Here is a 17,343-nt window from a genome sequence, read left to right as displayed (position 1 = left end):
ATAACTTAATATCAGAGTTCAGTTTGAGCTCTTTGCATCTTTCTCAGGATTTGCCTTCTGTCTAGCTAAATCTCTTGTGTAACCACATGTAAAATGTGTCTGACTTGAGGGTCATGTACAATTGTTTAGAACTTTATCACTTTTTTTTAAAGTTTCAATAAAATCTATGAACAAGTGGACTTCAAAGAAAAGTTTTTCAAAAGCTTCAGTAAATGCTTTAAGGCAGCTTAAATTTGAAACATCCAGAACTGGATGTTTCTAACTACTACTCCTAACTAGTCGTAAATTCCCCTGGGAATTATGAAGTTGAATAGTTTGGGGGTTTGTTTTACATAGTGTTGTATTGACTTGGTTGAATAACTTCTGAATGCTCCTGTCTGTATCTTCATTGAAGAATTAAGAAAAGTTTGATTTAATGCTAACTTGCATGAGGAAAAATAGTTTTTAAAGCAGTTTTGAATTTCAAATCAAGCGTCTAAACTTGTCAGTTGATTATTTTATTTTCTTTAAGTGTTATTCCCATTTTACTAACAGTAAATATGAGGCATCAAAAAACTAAATGGTATACTTTCAGTAGTGAGGCAGCTATAATTGTGAGATTAGATCACAAATTGTTTTTGCAGTTGCATTGCATTCTATGTCTGTCCTATTCCCAAGTTCAGAACTTTGGAGTATCAAGGTCTGGTGGATCACACTTGCCCTTCATTAAATTTATAAAGGTAATGTGACAACATTTGGCTCTTAAGGCACACGTTCTTAACCACAGAATTTTCTGATTCTTTTTGCTTTTAAAAATGTAAAATATTTGTTAAGCACCATTCTTTCCTCTTCTGCCCACCAAAATCGCAAGTCAACCTGTATGCTGGACAATTAATGCATGGACTAATTAGTATGATGACCCTTAGGGTTGGTCTGTAATATTGTATTTTGCATGGCTCCATTCTTGGTTGGCTATTTTTAATGTCATGAGAACAATTATCAATCACAACTCCAGTATTAGCAGAATACTTTATATCTCTATTATAGATCATTATTATCTGTTGTTCTCCAATTAGCTCTCCATTGAGAATTACTATATACGTAGAAGGAACAAGAAGTTCCTGGGCTGAAATGATAGCAGTCTGGAAGAACAGTGAGAAGAAGCATCACTATTCTTGTACTTTTTCTTAGGCATTTTTTGTTGTTTTTAACTACTGTCAGAGGCCGATTCTGAGCTAGAAGTATCTTAGATCAAAATAATGCAATCATTAATATGTTCTGATGCAGTAATGGCAAATATATGCCATACTTCTTTCTATGCTAAAGAGATTGCAAGAATGTCTTTGATGTAAAAGAAGGAATTTGTGATGTCTCCTTCCAGAATTCTAGTAGTGAAAGTTGGCCTGTAGAGGATGGCTTGTGAGAGACTTTCAGAAGCAAGATTGGTTTTGAGGCAAATGTCATGCTTGACTGCAACATTGCAACTTTGCAATATATTATTCTCTTTTGTGAAGTACAACTTCTTCATAAAACAATGTGTAGCCGTTCTGCTTATTCTAAGAAGGAGGAGTATTTACAGGTGAGCCAAGACAAACTCAGGAAGCATTACAATGAATAATGTAATTGACACCAACTGATCAAACTGTTTCAGGAGAATCTGTGGTACTTGTGACAAACCTGACAATACAGTTTTTATTGTGCAAAGAGCGATGCAGAATAGAACTTGGAGTTGCCTTTGCTCTTGGGAAACTTAAAGCAGAGAATAGAGGTGATAAATACGTAGATATGAAATACTGCCTGAGCTAATAAGGAATTTGCAGCAGAAGGCAGTACCTCACAAATTTGTTGAAGGTTTGAAGGTTTCAGTGATACTGTAGATGAAGATGATTTTATTGCTTCAGCGTAGTTGGATTTTCAAAATTTTCTCATCGAGACCCTTGATTAGAGGCTTTTTAATTACAGCTTGGTTTGGGAGGTGTGTGGGGAAAGGTTATCTCATGTTTTAATATCTGGCTGATACAGGAGACAAAAGATAGAAGTTTTTGCTTTCTTACTGGATCATTCACCAAATAGGAATGAGAAGTGATTGACCATAATTGTCACTTGGTTTCCCTGCTTCCTATCCAGTCCTCCTTTCCCAGTGCTTTTAGCATATCTGCTATCTTTTAAAGCATATCTGAAAAATGCATGGTGGCTTTTGACTTGTTCATGTGTCAGAAAAGATAAACTTGAAGTATGAAATAACACAGATGGAAAGAAATTTTTTTATATTTTTATTTAAGAAGGGAATCTCTGTCCTGTCGTGGATCTGAAAAGACTGAAATTCAGATGCTATTAGTTCTCCATCACAATGTTCCTTCAGGTTAAAAACTTCTTGATAGTTCTTAATTTCTGAAGTTGTTTTCACATAACTGTGGATCTGCAGTGCAGTAAGACCATGTCTTACCTTGTACCTGTAATATAGTACTTGCAGGACATCTTAATCTCATGACCCTATGAGCTTAGCTGAAGCCACCTCCTTTTCCAGTGAATCTCCAGATAAGCAGATAATGTTAAGCTAAGTTAATGTTTAAGTAAAACAACAAAAAAAAACCCAAAACACTTAATATTCCCACTTCTTGCATTTTGCTCCCAATAGGTCCATGCTCTTCAAATAGCTTGTATGAGCCATTATAGTGCATGAATAAATAGAGCCACAACAGGGTTCAGCTAGCTTTCATGTATCACTCCTTGGTAAGTGTTATATTTTGAAAAAGAGAGGATATGTGGACAGGATGGGGATTAAGTTTTAAATCTTAAGAATTTCAACTATAGCTGAAAATTTTTCCGTATATGAATGATTTAGTGCACGAGTTGTCCATAAGGCTAGTCATCTGTAATATGGTAGAGTCATCTCAAGTCATGGCTTTTTTGATATCTAGTTCTTTATATTTACCTCAGTGTGTGTAGTTGTTTGTATGCTGAGGGAGTAATATTGTTACCAAATCAAATGCTCCCATTTGTATATTCTTGGATTCCATAGCTGCACAGGATGGTGGTGTTTTTCTGCTGTAGGACTGGCTGCAAAACGGAAAGTACTCATTTATCAGAGCATCTAAAACTGGAAATCTCCAATCAGTCACAATATTGTCAAGAAAAAAATAACATTAAAACATTAAAAGACTCTGACTACAGTTACTAATTATTGCTTTCTAATTCCTTTGTTTGCTGTAGGTGAGTAGTTGATTGACATAGGAGACTTGTATTTTCCTACTATGCTGTAAGGATTCTGTTGACTGCAGGGGCAAGGAAGAGCTTCCTTTCCTGGTGTCTTTTTTCTTTTTTTTTGTTTGTTTGTTTGTTTTTGTTTAGCTCAGGTATCGCTTCTTTCAGTCTGGTTTGCTAGTGGTTTACCAGGCTGTGTTGGGTTTGTGTAGCGGCTCCTGTGAGAAGCTGCTAGAAGCTTCCCTGGCTCCAACCCGGACCCGCCTCTGGCCAAGGCCGAGCCCATCAGTAACGGTGGTTGCGCCTCTGTGATAGCATATTTAAGAAGGGGAAAAAGACTCCTGAGGGGGGGAGAGTAAGATGGAAGAGAAAGAAGAGCTACAGTAAAAAAGAGGAGGAGAAGAAGAAGATGGAAGAAGAAGAGGAGCTTCAGTGAGGAGTGGGATGTGAGAGAAACATCCATGCACACACCGAGGTCAGTGAAGAAGGGAGAGGGAGGAGGAGCGCCGGAGCAGAGATTCCCCTGCAGCCCGTGGTGAGACAGCAGGCTGTCCCCCTGCAGCCCATGGAGGGTTAACGGCAGAGCAGAGATTCCCCTGCAGCCCGTGGAGGACCCCACGCCGGAGCAGGGGGCTGGGAGCAGAGAAGGCCGCGACTCTGTGGTAAAGCCCACGCTGGAGCAGTTCGTGGAGGACTGCACCGCGTGGAAAGGACTTGGGTTGGAGAAACTCATGGAGGGCTGACCCCCGTGAGAGGGACCTCACGCTGGAGCAGGGGAAGAGTGTGAGGAGTCCTCCCCCCCAAGGAGGAAGGAGCGGCAGAAACAGCGTGTGATGGACTGATCCCAACCCCCATTCTCACCCCCCCTGCACCGCTGGGGGCGGGGAGGGAGGTAGAGGAATCGGGAGCAAAGCTGAGCCCGGGAAGAAGGGAGGGGTGGGGGGAAGGTGTGTTTCTAAGATATGGTTCTAGTTCTCATCATCCTACTCTTGATTTGGTTGTTAACAAATTAAATTCATTTATTTTTCCCCAAGTCGAGTCTGTTTTGCCCGTGACGGTAATTGGTGAGTGATCCCTCCCTGTCCTTGTCTCGACCCACGAGCTTTTTTTGTTGTATTTTCTCCTCCCCATCCTGCCGTGGGGGAGGAGTGAGCGAGCGGCTGCGTGGTGCTTTGTTGCCGGCTGGGCTTAAACCACGACAAAGACAGAATGAATAGGTTGCTTGCCTGTGTTCCCATACAGACAAACAAAATGAAGACAAAAAGGGATTTTTATGAGGTTAGATTGAGCAAGTATTATAAAGCAGGCATTTCCAATTCCAATTGCTCCTCTGATCTGTTTAGCAGTTTCTTATGGTGTGCGGTTTGCATGTTTTCTATTTTGGTCTAAGTTTAAGGAGATTTTGTGGTAAAGGTTTTTTAGGACATGTAAAGTGTTTTGTGTCTCCTGACCTAGACAGAGTGTTTGTTTGGGTGTTGGTGGGTGGTTTCAGGAGGGGGAACAACAACTGTTGTTTTTCGTAGACTCTACTATTCTAAGCATCTACTCTGGCTGTTTGCTGACGGGACTAAGATCAAGGACTCAGCTGATCCCTCTTGGTCCTGTTTAGTAAAGTCCACCAAAGTTCAGGGAAAAAGGGAGAAGGAGCTAGTGAAGCTGTATGGTTCCATAGTCTGTCTTCTCACAACTTTCTTCTGGTATTTACAGTAGAACATTAAGACTCAGTGGGACAGTGAGTCTTCTCACCATGCCTTCTGTTTTGAGAGGCTTTTGAGATGTCACACTTTAGAACATTGGAATACAGTGCCACATTTTACTTCTATTATACCTGTGGCCCATTTGGTATCTCACATTTATCCTTTGTAATCAGCAAATCCTTTTTCCAAGTCCTTGACTGTGTTTTTCTGAGGTGTATTTTTTTCGGAGATACACTACTGGTTAGCTTTTTTCCTTAGAGGTTGCAAGGATCTCTTTTTAAAGATGTGTCAGTTGTTCTTTTACTCTTGCAGTAAGGATGTCAAGATTCATTGGAAAACATGGATGGGGGAAAAGAATTAAGAAAAAATCAGTGTACTTGGTGTCTTCAAAAAGAACTGAGGTGTTCAAGTCTGTTTCAAAAAATTAAAGCTTTAAAGCTATACTTAAGATAGGAAATGTATCTTGTTTTTTGTAATTTCTGTAAATTCTGTACCTTGCATTTTAGCAGATTCCTCTGAACTGCTGAGAACAAAGTTACCATTGCAACAGCCATTTTAACAAAAAAGATTTAATGAACTCTTCCTTTTTTTTTGAAAAATAATGACCACTGTATTCAGTCCTGATTTTCTTGAATGACTCTTCATCACAACTGTAATAGAAATCAGTGTGGTGTGGATGCACGTCGCACCCAAACAATCAAGGTCTTCTGTCTAATCTGGGATGTAATGTGCTAAAATCAGCCATTGCTATTGCAAATGTTTGGCTTTAATTTCTCGAAGCCCCAGATCACAACAGGTGTATGAGATGACATGATTTTGCCAGGTGGATGAATACATTACATAATAAGGATTAAAAATATCAAGGGAGTCTGCTAGAAAAATACCTTTTTTTCTCGGCGCCCCCCCCCCCCCCCTTTAGATTCAAGGAGTTGAGTAAATATGCAGTTTGGGCTGAAATCTATCAAGTTTAATGGAGAACCCCAGAATTCCACTCTGTTCCCTGAAACAAAAGATTATTCTTTTTATGAAGCTTGTATATAATATGCAGTGTAGTGCTGAATAACTTAATAAAAATATTGCGATATTCAGTATACTCTGATGTAGGAAGATTGGAAACAAAATGCTTTGTTATGAAATGTATTTGTTGGATGGTATTAAAAAAAATCCAGGTTACATGTCTGGTATAACTAGTTTCTGTTGCTTGATCTGACTTTGGCATAGTTTGCACTTAGGCAAGAAATTTACATTAATATAAGGGAACAGCAAATGTCTGCACATCTGTAACTCAGAACAGTAGATTTTATTGTCTGAGCCTTTCTATTTATTTTGGTTGGGTAGAGTCAAACTTAGTTTGAGTGAGTAGTGGTAATTCAGTCCAGGATGTAGATTTGGTCCCAAAATACTTACTACAGTATATGTTGTGATCTGATTTTTTTATTTTTTTTATTTTCAGTCCTGACAGGTATAAGGTACTAAGATTTTATTAGCTATGGGAGATTTTAATCTCTTAAAGTGTTGCTGAAAGTATCTTGGGATACTCAGAGATTCTGGCCTACAGTTGAGAAACATGCTTTAACAATTACATGGTGAATAGATTGTGTGTAAGGCAGAGGACAGGAGTAATTTCCATTCATTCTTAGTGTGCTAATTTTGGTCATCTAACTAAAGTCAGTTTTCTAAACTGCCTTTATAATTACTTGGGGAAGAGGGAAGTACCGGCACATGTATTTCTCCTTATGATGGAGGGTTAGGACAACTTGGATGTAGTCTTTTAAGGGTCTGCTCTCTGCATAACATAAATTGTATTCAAAGCTCTACATTAGTCTCTTGCAGTCACTAGAGGAGTTTGAGGTTTAAGCAGCTGTAATTTTTTATTTTAGCCTAACAGTCTATAGGTTAAGATTATGAATTGGATGTTCAGAATATATAAATTTGAAGTTTGTATATTGCTTCACATAGTAACCAAGTTATTGTCTCACGAATATATTTAAAACTCATTAAAGACTAAAAAATATTTACATGTAATGTTATGTTTAAAATTGTGACAAATCTGTATTGAACTTTGGATTACCTATTTCTGTGTACGTACCTTCACATGTAGAAGTATTCAAGAATTACGTATATTTACTGTCATTCTTGGTCAAGTTATGCATCTGAGGAAGGTCACTCACTAGGCACCTGAAGCTCATTTTTATTGTGTTTAAGTAATAAATGAGCTTTTGACAGTTGTAATCTCTTCCTTGGGTGCAGACAACGTGATAAGCAATGAAACCTTTATCTTTCTTCAGGGAAGAAGAATTAAAGTATCATTGCACAAAAGGATTAGAACCAGGTTTTGAAAATCAAGGCTTCTTGTCTGTATATTCAGCATTGTACTCCATTCCACTCTGGAACAAAAGAAACTATTCTAATAGAAAAATTTGTAGACTACCTTGCATGCCAGAGAGAGTGATGTAGATGCATATAGACAGATCAATAGATAAATACAAACGTAAGATTGAATATGTATTAGCTGAATAAAAAAGGGAGTGTTTTCCTAAAATACGAGGAGATACACATATTTTTAAACCCAAGATAAAATTACTCCTTTCCTTTTTTTTAAGCTGCCAGCTAATAAAGATGCCTTCCGAAAGACATGGAACCCTAAGTATACGCTACGCAGTCATTTTGATGGAGTGCGGGCATTAGCTTTTCATCCTGTAGAGCCTGTGCTGGTTACAGCCTCTGAGGACCATACTCTAAAACTTTGGAATTTGCAGAAAACAGTTCCTGCCAAAAAGCAAGTATATGGGTCTTTATGAAACATCAATTGTGTTTTAAATGCCTTTGAAATTGATTAAACTCTTAAATGTTTTCAGAGTTTTTCAGCAGAGTTTTCATGTAGTGTAATAACTCTTCCTTTCTCTTTCAGGAGTGCCTCTTTAGATGTAGAACCCATCTACACATTTAGGGCCCACATGTAAGTGTTTTACATAATTAATGCTTGATAAATGTATTGTCGTTATCTCATGGATTCATAAGACACTTCAGTGTAAAAGCCACAAATGTATTCTGTTTTTACGTTGTACAGACAAGGTCTGTTATGCTTTGTAAAAACAGGTAAATACTGAGTCCTTGTCATGAATTGCACAGTCCATGATGACACAAGAAGAACAGGAAGTGGCAAATGTAGTTATTTGCAATGGAAAGGAGAGATTGTAGAAGATGATAATGAAATCACATGAGTGATGCCCATGTCTTGGACTGTGGATTTTATATATAATATGTGAAGAAGATAAATAAGGTAGAATTTAGTAGTCTTACCTACCATCTTCAGATACTGGTCTGAGAAATTAAAAGTACAGATGCAGTCATCAGGACCAAAAAAACCCCTCTGTTGAATGTGGATTCAGTGAGTGAAAAATCAGGAGATCAAGCAAGTGACTAGGAGCATTCCGAATTTTTTTAGGGGCTTGAACAAGAATGAGAGAGAAAATTTCTTTGCCAGGATAGGCCGAAGTAGTAGATAGGGCATGGGTATTAATTCATACATATGCCTCTCAGGGCTGGGGGAACTTGGAAATCAGTGAGAGAATTGCTGTAATCAAGAAGTTGATTAATACCTGAGTAAAGTTCTGATAGCTACAGTCAGTTCTCTTGCAATGTCAACCCAGGCTTCCTCCTTTCCCAGCTCAGGTTTGCCTGCTTTGTGTGCAGATGGTGGTTCATTACACACCATAACAAATATTCTCATTTCTGATCGCAGTCCAGCCCAAGATGTTGGGAAAGCAGATTGCACAAACTAGTCTGAAAGAAGGAAAGATCTTTGTTGTGACAGATGGTGACAGTGAGCTGACCTGAATGAAACAAAGTTAGTAAAACTTGCAAGTTGAGCTGGGACTTGAAAAATCACTAGCAGTTTTACAACTCGCATTAACTGCTTTATTACTGCCTGAGTTTCAGTTGCAAATTTTGAATTCTGCTTCTTTCCAATAAGAAGGCAAGACAAAAATGTGCATAGCTAGTTACAGTAGTTTGAGTGTACTTTGCTTGTGTAATTAAAGATCCAGTCTCCAACCTAGTTAGCAGGTAAGCTACATGAGAGCTCTTTGATAAGCATGGAAGTGGATAATGCTTCCTATGCTGGCCTTGACAAAAAAAAGAAATTAGTAGTTTGTATTAGGAAATCTACTCATACTATAGTCACCCTCCTCCTTCCCTTAAGCCACTTGACAGAATGTCATGTCTTATTTTTGCACTTATTAGCTAAAGTGTAAAATACACTTCCCTAGGACTGGGTGACTAATTTGTCCTCATGTTTAAACACAAGCGTTCTTTTGAGTGATAGAGGGTCACTGACCAATTGAGTTCTTCTTCAGATCTCTTTCTCTGTCTAAATTCGGGCTTTTGTTACCAAATACCGAAAGGTAAGGTTTGGGGAAGTTTTTGATACAGAACTGATCCCCACCCTGTGACTTCCAGTGGGACTGGTAACAAAGTAATTTTACTGTTTTTCCTCTCAGGCAGGCTTTGAGCAACATTCCCTTTCAGCCCAGCTTCGTTCTTCACTTTGCCAAATACGTAGGTGGATTCAACCAGTAGTCTTCCTTTTCGCCATCTTCAAATGTGTAATTCTAGTTTGCTTATCTGCACTTAAACAACTGGTAAACTCCTTATATCCTGAGCATGGCCCATCAAATGAGCCAGGCATCTAATTTTGGGGATATGGTTTTACAATGCAGTTAAATCTGACTTACTAGTCTGTCCGAAGGAGTAGACCTGCTGCTTCTTTTGGGCTACAGCTTGTGCTTGTCTGGTATCACAGCAAACAGGTTGAGGAAGCTAAACCAGTAAAAGCCTAACTTCAGTCAAAAAGTACTCTCTTTAGGGTCATTTTTCTGAACCAGTTTACTGGGGCATAGGTTACTGTCAGTTCCTAAAATAGGATGAGAAAATAGTTGGGGGGGAGGGGAAGGGGCTACAACCACCTCTTTCAGCACAGCTAGCTATTAGATTGGCATAGATGCACTCTAAAAACTCACTGTTTGTAGGTGTAGTTACTGTTGCTTCTGAGAAATAAGATGGTGTTCTTTGAATTGCTTGAATTTCAGTAGTTTTAGTTAATTTGTTATGAATATTTTGATAGAGGTTGGTATCACTTGTTGAGACTTAAAAAAGATTTTAACAGAATTGTTTCTTTGGAGTTTGAATTTTTTTTAACTACTTTATCCAATCCAATTTTTTTTGAAAGTAGATAGCCAAATTTTCACTTCTATCCTGTAGGCAGTGTCAATAAACTTCTTTGTCTCCCACTAGTGGACCTGTATTGTCATTGGCAATTAGTTCCAATGGAGAACAGTGTTTCAGTGGTGGTATTGATGCAACCATCCAGTGGTGGAACATGCCTAGCCCTAACGTGGATCCATATGATACCTATGGTAAGTACCTTTTAAAAGATAAATTATGACCGTTGTCTTCAACATTAATTTTCTGCTTGATGCTAATGTGGTTCCTAGAGCTTTTGTGAAATGTAACTGCCATTTATCAACTAAATTGTGTGTTTTCAACTTTTTGTCTGTGGTAGACATTAATTATCTATTCCCACTTGCATTGGTGACTTACTTTGTATAGAGTTGTAATAGGAAGACTGGCAATTCCTGAAGTTTAAACAGTAAAGAAAAAATTAATCATAACTCTTATTTTTTTAAGAAGCATGCTTACTACTTTGAACCAAAATTCCAAATTGTTGAATGATTATTTATTTCTTCTGATAGGAATTTCTCAGAAAACTAAGATAAGTGTACTCAAATTCTATGTCCCACGTTTCCGATTTGCATCTCAGTTCCCATAACCGATGTCTCTAAAATTAAAGAGCTGATAACTGCTTGGAAAACTGTGCATCACTGTCCTGCCATTGATGGTGATCAGCATTTTGTGTTTAATGTAATTCTAAGGATGCAGTTCCATGGTTCACTGAAGTTTGAATGGGACAGAGTCAAGAATTGTTCCTCTCTTCCTTGTGTCAATGTAATGAGTGAGCTAATACAACACTTAGGCTGCGTAATCTGTGGCAGTGAGATGGGGAGGGATGGGAAGCAGTGCTGTCTTGCACCGATTTAGGAAGACCAGTACACCCTGTCCCTTAAAACCAATATATAGCTCAAATTGTGCCTCTCTGCTAAAAATTTATTCAGCATAGTCTAATCGCTAAAAATGGTCCGATTTGTTCATGCAGGTAGGATTATTAATATAATTTTCATGGGCACAGACAGAACTGTCTCTACTCAACTGACAAAGTTCTTTTTAAGAGAGAGCTCTAATAGGATGTTTTTCCTCCCTAAAGCTTGTTAGCAGGGTTTTGGGTTGCAAGACCAACTTGGTTTTAATTTTCTGCAAAACTAAATTTCAGTGATTTGTCTGGCTTTATTCCTTTCCATTTATCTTTTTCTCTCACTTCTCTACTCAAAGCCTAGTAAAGAATAGATTAAAACCCCCTCTATAAAAGACAACTATGAAGTATCAGGGAGAAGAAAATAAGAATGTGTTTCCCTGCTCCACAACAGAAATAATCTTGTTTTAATTATTACAATGCTTGCGAGTTTTAGAGCATGCCCCTGTGTCAGCAGAGTACGCTGAGTAAAAACAGCATTAAGTGTCAGTGCTTAAGTGGAAAGGTGATTTTGTTAGGTGTTTTTGTACCTTGTACAGAGGAAGGGCTGTGACCAAGCATCTTTAAGAGGGTGAATTTGGAGGGAAGAAGCAAGTGCCTTAGAGAGGAGGGGGTAACAAGCGTGTATCATTCTGGAAAAAGGGACATAATTGTTTGTGGGGTTTTTTTGGTTGGTTTGGTTTGGTGAGGTTTTTTGTTTGTGTTTCTTTTTTGCGTTGTTTGTTTGTTGGGGGTTTGGGGGTTTTTGTTTTGTTTTGGTTGGTTGGTTTTTTTGAGAAAGATGGAAGTGGTTATGCAAAATGACCTGTAATATTCTAGCTGTTGCTTAAACAAGAAGGGCTGGGGGGATATATAACAGTTTCATGTGGAATTTAATTTATATTGAGGTACAAGAAATACTTACTTAATATTTCTTCACTAAAAAGGTTTCATTTCTGAACTTTTGTTTTTTCCAGAGCCAAACGTTCTAGCTGGCACATTAATTGCTCACACAGATGCAGTCTGGGGTCTTGCGTACAGCGGTGTAAAGAATCACTTACTATCTTGTTCAGCAGATGGCACTATTAGATTATGGAACCCACCAGAAAAAATGCCCTGTATTTGCACTTACAATGGAGAGAAAGGTAAGTTTTTGCAGTGTTTTTGAAAATCTGTTATGAAGCAGCTGATGATGTGTCCAGGCTCACTGTCTCCATTTATCAAAACTAAGTAACAGGACTAAAGGGAAAAGATCTTTTAAAAAAGTAGTCCTGGTGCTGTAGCATATACTTTAAAGAAGGGAGCAAATTTCTTCTTCAAAGTATGAGTATAAAACAAACTAAATGTTTAAACTGTCAAGAATTTTAAGTGTTTCATTCTTTCTAAAGACATTTTTCTCTCTTTCTAGAGCATGGAATACCTACATCAGTTGACTTTATAGGTTGTGACCCTGCTCATATGGTGGCGTCTTTTAACACTGGCCGTGCAGTCATCTATGATTTAGAAACTTCCCAGTCAGTGGTAATGCTTTCATCACAAATAGAATCTGGTAAGTAAAGCTCTTTTGTATTAAATATCCATTTTGGATGAGGTACCTTTATGAAAGTTTTATTATATGGTGAAGTAAATGAAAAAGTTTTGCACCTCTCCTGCATCATGCAGTGTGAAAGTTGGTTAGATGCTTAAAGATGCTTGGAACAGACACGATGGAAAAGATTGTGGATTAGCAGGACTTGAAAGTGGTTAGAGATAGTGAAAGCAACAGGTTTTGTTCCCTCAGCTAAGGTTTCTCAAGATTCAGTTGTCTGAATTGCATATTAAAACACAATTTTCATTGTATAACCTTGACAGGAGGATCCTTGGAGGATATTAAGTACATGAATTAAGCAGAATATTAGTTCAGTGTAGAATTCTGCACAGGTTGTGATTAAACACTGTCCTGTGGAACTTTTAATATTAGAAATTTTGTTGCTACAAATAAGGTCCTACAAAGATGTAGCGCTCTAACAATTTTGTGTATCTAATGAAACTCTATCTAGAGGAGCCTTCTTCTCTTGAACCTATGAAAGCATTCCATAAGGAAAACCTCCAGTTTTCTGGTCATTCCTTTCTATGACATGAGATCTAAAAGAGTAATGCAAGGGGAGAATTTGCTTCTCCCCTCCAAGGAATCTAGTTTACTTAGTGATTGTACTTACAGTATTAAGTAGGTTATATAAAGACTTCAACACAGGTTACGAAACTGTGTAAAAGCTATTCTAGGTAGCTTGTGCAAAAAATGGCATTGACAGTGAGAAAGAACATCACAGATTGGAGAAATAACTTTCCTAGTTTGAAGAGAGAAACTTAAATGGAATCAACAAAAATTAAGCACAGAAATGAAGGGATCAAGCCTTAAAACACTGGCATATCAAGACAAGAAAGTGTTTTTTAAAGAATATTCTGAAAATTTCTGTAGAAATTCTAAACCATTCATTGTTTCATTAAGTTGAAGTAAGAAATATATCTGACAGAATCTAATAGGTTGACTTACGTGGATTCTATCTTTTTTTTTTTTTAAGTGAAGTCTTTTTTGATGTGGAGGTATAAGAGGTGTGTGCTAAACATATATTATAGATGCCACAGTTTGTTTCTGCTTGGCTAGTGCTGCCCTGCAGTACTTGCTTGGTTTGTTTGCTGTCTCTCTGAAGAATCTTTCTCGTGTACAAACCACTTGTACAGCTTAACCTTACAGTACATTGGCTAGAGTCTACCTGGCTTAGCCCCATCCTGTAAAGCAAGAAGCTATTATTTATTTCTTACGAGATACCTTGATGCTCTTCCTAAAATGTTATTTATATAATATTAGATAATATAGCAGGCTAAAGTGTAATGCTAAAATATGCTCATTTTAACTTTAACCCTTTCTTTAAGGCAGGTGAATTTTTTTTTATTTTTTTCAGGTGTACAATCAAATAATCATATTAACAAGGTAGTAAGTCATCCCACACTTCCTGTAACTATTACAGCACATGAAGATAGACACATCAAATTTTTTGACAACAAAACGGGTAAGGATAAAGAGAACCTAATTTGTATGTGTGATTATGTTTAAAGTAAATCTGGATGGACATAGGGAGAATCCATTTGTAGAAAACTTACTAGTGATGCAGTTTTACACAAAAGAGGACTTTTGGTATTGGTAAGATTAAACCTCTTCAGTACCTTTTCTATGAAATAGTGATATCTGTTGCAATTTTGACTTCAGCAGCCAGAAAATACTCTCTCAAAACAGGCAGAGATAGTTGTGAGGGACAAAAGGTCCTCTTAAGTTAGTGCTTTGCTAATTTATAGAATATGTCTGCTATTTTCTTCTTGTCTTCATCATTTCCATGCTTTTAACTCTAAGCATATATCAGTTATGTTTTTCAACTCTCAGTAGTAAAGAACATTGCTTAGTACCTATTAGGGCAAGAAACAATCCTAAATTCATTGTAGTAGTGAAATTGTGTGTTATACTTAAGTTGCTGATTAAGTTTATAAAACAGAAAAAGATATGCAAAAAAGAGGGGGAAGAAGGGTATAGGGAAAAACTGCACAGTCTGTCATGACAGAAAGGTTGGAATAATGGTAAGAATGAACATAAACTTCCCGTTTGTCAAATTATCAGTCACTTCCTGCATGTTATCCTACCAAAGTTGGAATAAAAAAAAAAATCAACATAAGATGACTTTAAATAAGCATATCTACAAAACCACTGTTTAAGTGTGTTTGGTTTGGTTTGGGCTGAGTCGGGGATGGTGTTCTTGAGTTTTTGTTTTTAAAGGCAAAAAGCTAGACGTTTTTTCCCCTTCTTACCTGAATGAATGTATGTATTTGAATTGTGGTCGTTAAGTGTGTTGCAATGATTGTCCTGAAATTAAAATCTATTACTTTAAAGAAACAAAGATGTAGAATAAGGAGAAAAATCTTGCATGAACAAATAATTGGGTCAAAGACAGGAAACGGAAGGTAGAAGTAAATGGTCAGTTTGTGAAATAAAAAATTACCAGGTCCTGGAGGATCAGCAATAGTTCAGCATAATATGAATCATCTGGACAGGGGACAGTATTTTGACAGTTTACTGACATTCATTAATTCAGAGTATTAAAGATGAAGGCTGACGAGGAAGAACTGAAGATCCTAATAGAGCAGGCAAATTAAATTCCTTGTGGATAAATGTGAAATGATGCATGTAAGGAAAAACAAACTTCATAATATAAAATAATAATCACTGGGCTGACTGTTCTTACTCAAGGTAAAACCTCGGAGTTATAAGAAGAGGTTGGATGAAAAAGTTTGTTGCTTTGCAGTCAGAACAGCAAAATCAATGTTAGGAGGAAGGAAAGGAATAAACAACAAAAAGAATCGTTAATACCTTTGTATGAATTCTTGGTGTATCCACACGTGTACTTTGTGTTACTCCAGTCTCTCTTATATCAAAATGGGTATAGCCAAATCAAAATCTTTCAGAGAACGGTTAAAAAGATGATCAGAGATCTTCAGTAGCTTTTAGCTTCCTCAGGAAGAATCTTAGAAACTAAATAGGCTGAGATTCTTCAGGAAGATAGACAACTGGGCAAAGATGATATACTTTCTTTGTGTTGGTCATGGTCTTACAGGGATTTATTTGCTCTCTTTTCCAATACATGAACTAAGGTTCAGTTGATAACCCCCAACAGGTGACAGGTTCAAAACAGAAAGAGGTGGTGGTTCTTATGTGCAGTTAAACAATTTGGAACTCCTTCCAAAAAGCATCATGAGATCCTAAAAGATGCTGGGGATGGAGATCACTGAGAAGAAGTGCATTAAGAGTAGCTGAATGCAGAGATAACACCTCCGGTTTGTGACATAACTGCAGTCATTTTAGGATTGGTCTTCATTGTCATTGCTACCAGTAAAGATGCCAGATGGATAAAAAGAATGCTTATAATGGGAATGCCTTTTTGAGAGTTGTGTGTCATTTACCTATATGCTCACACAAGAGTCTGCAGTTGAAACTTAATAATTTCTAATAGAATTGTATCATTCAGATATTATTGGAATCTAAATAAGCATGTTATTCTATATTGCATTTAATGGGAATGTTCTTTTTTAAAAGAAACAGTACTTCAGAGGAAATTCACTGTTTCTTTTGCTTTTAGGTAAAATGATCCATTCTATGGTTGCTCATTTGGATGCTGTCACAAGTCTAGCTGTAGATCCTAATGGAATCTATTTAATGTCTGGAAGTAAGGATTTTTTCATATTCTGCGTGCTCTATAAATTTTGCATTTACGATGCACTTAAGTGTCTGACGAATCTAACTTTGTCTTTTGTCTTTTTTTTTTTCTTTTTTCCTGAACAGGCCATGATTGTTCCATTAGGTTATGGAATTTGGACAGCAAGACATGTGTGCAAGAAATAACAGCTCATAGGAAAAAGCTGGATGAATCAATTTATGATGTAGCATTTCATCCGTCAAAAGCATATATTGCCAGTGCAGGAGCTGATGCCCTTGCCAAAGTATTTGTGTGACATAGCAGAACAAACCTGCGTCATAACAGCAGGTCTGTTTGGACAAAAAAGAGGGAATGCGTCACTGCCATCAATAAGGTTACCAATAAGACACTACATCTGATCTGCCTGGGTGAAGGTTCTTATGTGGGGCAGGTATAAGTTGGTGAAAAGTCACCACATCTTGAAAAATGTCAGGCTCATTCATTTAACTGTAATTACTGTATTTGGGGGGGTGGGGAGAAATACAAAAAAGAAAACCAGTATTTGTAGCCTTGACTGGATATGAACTGAGCGTATGTCTGTTCTTTAGGTGTCTTTAAGCAAACGTGGAGTCTGATCTTACAAAAGACTTTTATTTTGGACTCTGTGTGCTGCCTTAGGGTTAGGAATGTGGTGCTCTTGTGGGGGGAAGTGAGCTCCAAGAGTAGCTTTCTTTTCATCTCTTAGTAATCTTCTGTTTATCAGTTGAATGCCACAGATTCCCCTTTTAAACTTTTATTTTGCTTTAAAGAAAAGGAAATTTAACTTAAAATATTTTAGCATTAGTTGCACAAAATGTTTGGATAAAATTCTAGTTTTTATAAGTCTTTTTATATATTTAGCCTGTCACAACAGTGCTCAAGATTGTATTGATAATGTTTTTCTGCATTATAGAACCCTAAAACACAGAGATCTCACTGACCCGCTGCCGTGTAACCACACTCTTCCCTTCTTTTGCCTAATACAGCTCAGCTAAGTCCTTGCATAAGGATGCTAATTCATCATCATCGCATAACTGTCTTCATAAATAAAGGACTGTAAAATGTGTTCAAATGAAAC

General features: G+C 37.3%; 1 protein-coding gene across 2 annotated transcripts in view; it reads left to right on the top strand.

Annotated features, from left to right (window-relative positions):
* Positions 1 to 16,753, top strand: part of STRN3 (striatin 3) — a 67,552-nt gene extending 50,799 nt beyond the window's left edge. For both annotated transcript variants that reach the window (XM_050898434.1, XM_050898433.1), the window contains 8 exons: positions 7,484 to 7,659; positions 7,792 to 7,839; positions 10,176 to 10,297; positions 11,985 to 12,152; positions 12,416 to 12,556; positions 13,950 to 14,057; positions 16,170 to 16,256; positions 16,373 to 16,753. In XM_050898434.1, coding sequence (XP_050754391.1) covers positions 7,484 to 7,659; positions 7,792 to 7,839; positions 10,176 to 10,297; positions 11,985 to 12,152; positions 12,416 to 12,556; positions 13,950 to 14,057; positions 16,170 to 16,256; positions 16,373 to 16,542 — 1,020 coding nt within the window. In that variant the 3' untranslated portion in view covers positions 16,543 to 16,753. The remainder of the gene's footprint in view (positions 1 to 7,483; positions 7,660 to 7,791; positions 7,840 to 10,175; positions 10,298 to 11,984; positions 12,153 to 12,415; positions 12,557 to 13,949; positions 14,058 to 16,169; positions 16,257 to 16,372) is intronic.
* Positions 16,754 to 17,343: the final 590 nt, after the last annotated feature.

Source organism: Gymnogyps californianus, chromosome 5 (assembly GCF_018139145.2).
Source record: "Gymnogyps californianus isolate 813 chromosome 5, ASM1813914v2, whole genome shotgun sequence".
Lineage (NCBI taxonomy): Eukaryota > Metazoa > Chordata > Aves > Accipitriformes > Cathartidae > Gymnogyps > Gymnogyps californianus.
This window is presented reverse-complemented; position numbering and strand designations above follow the sequence as displayed.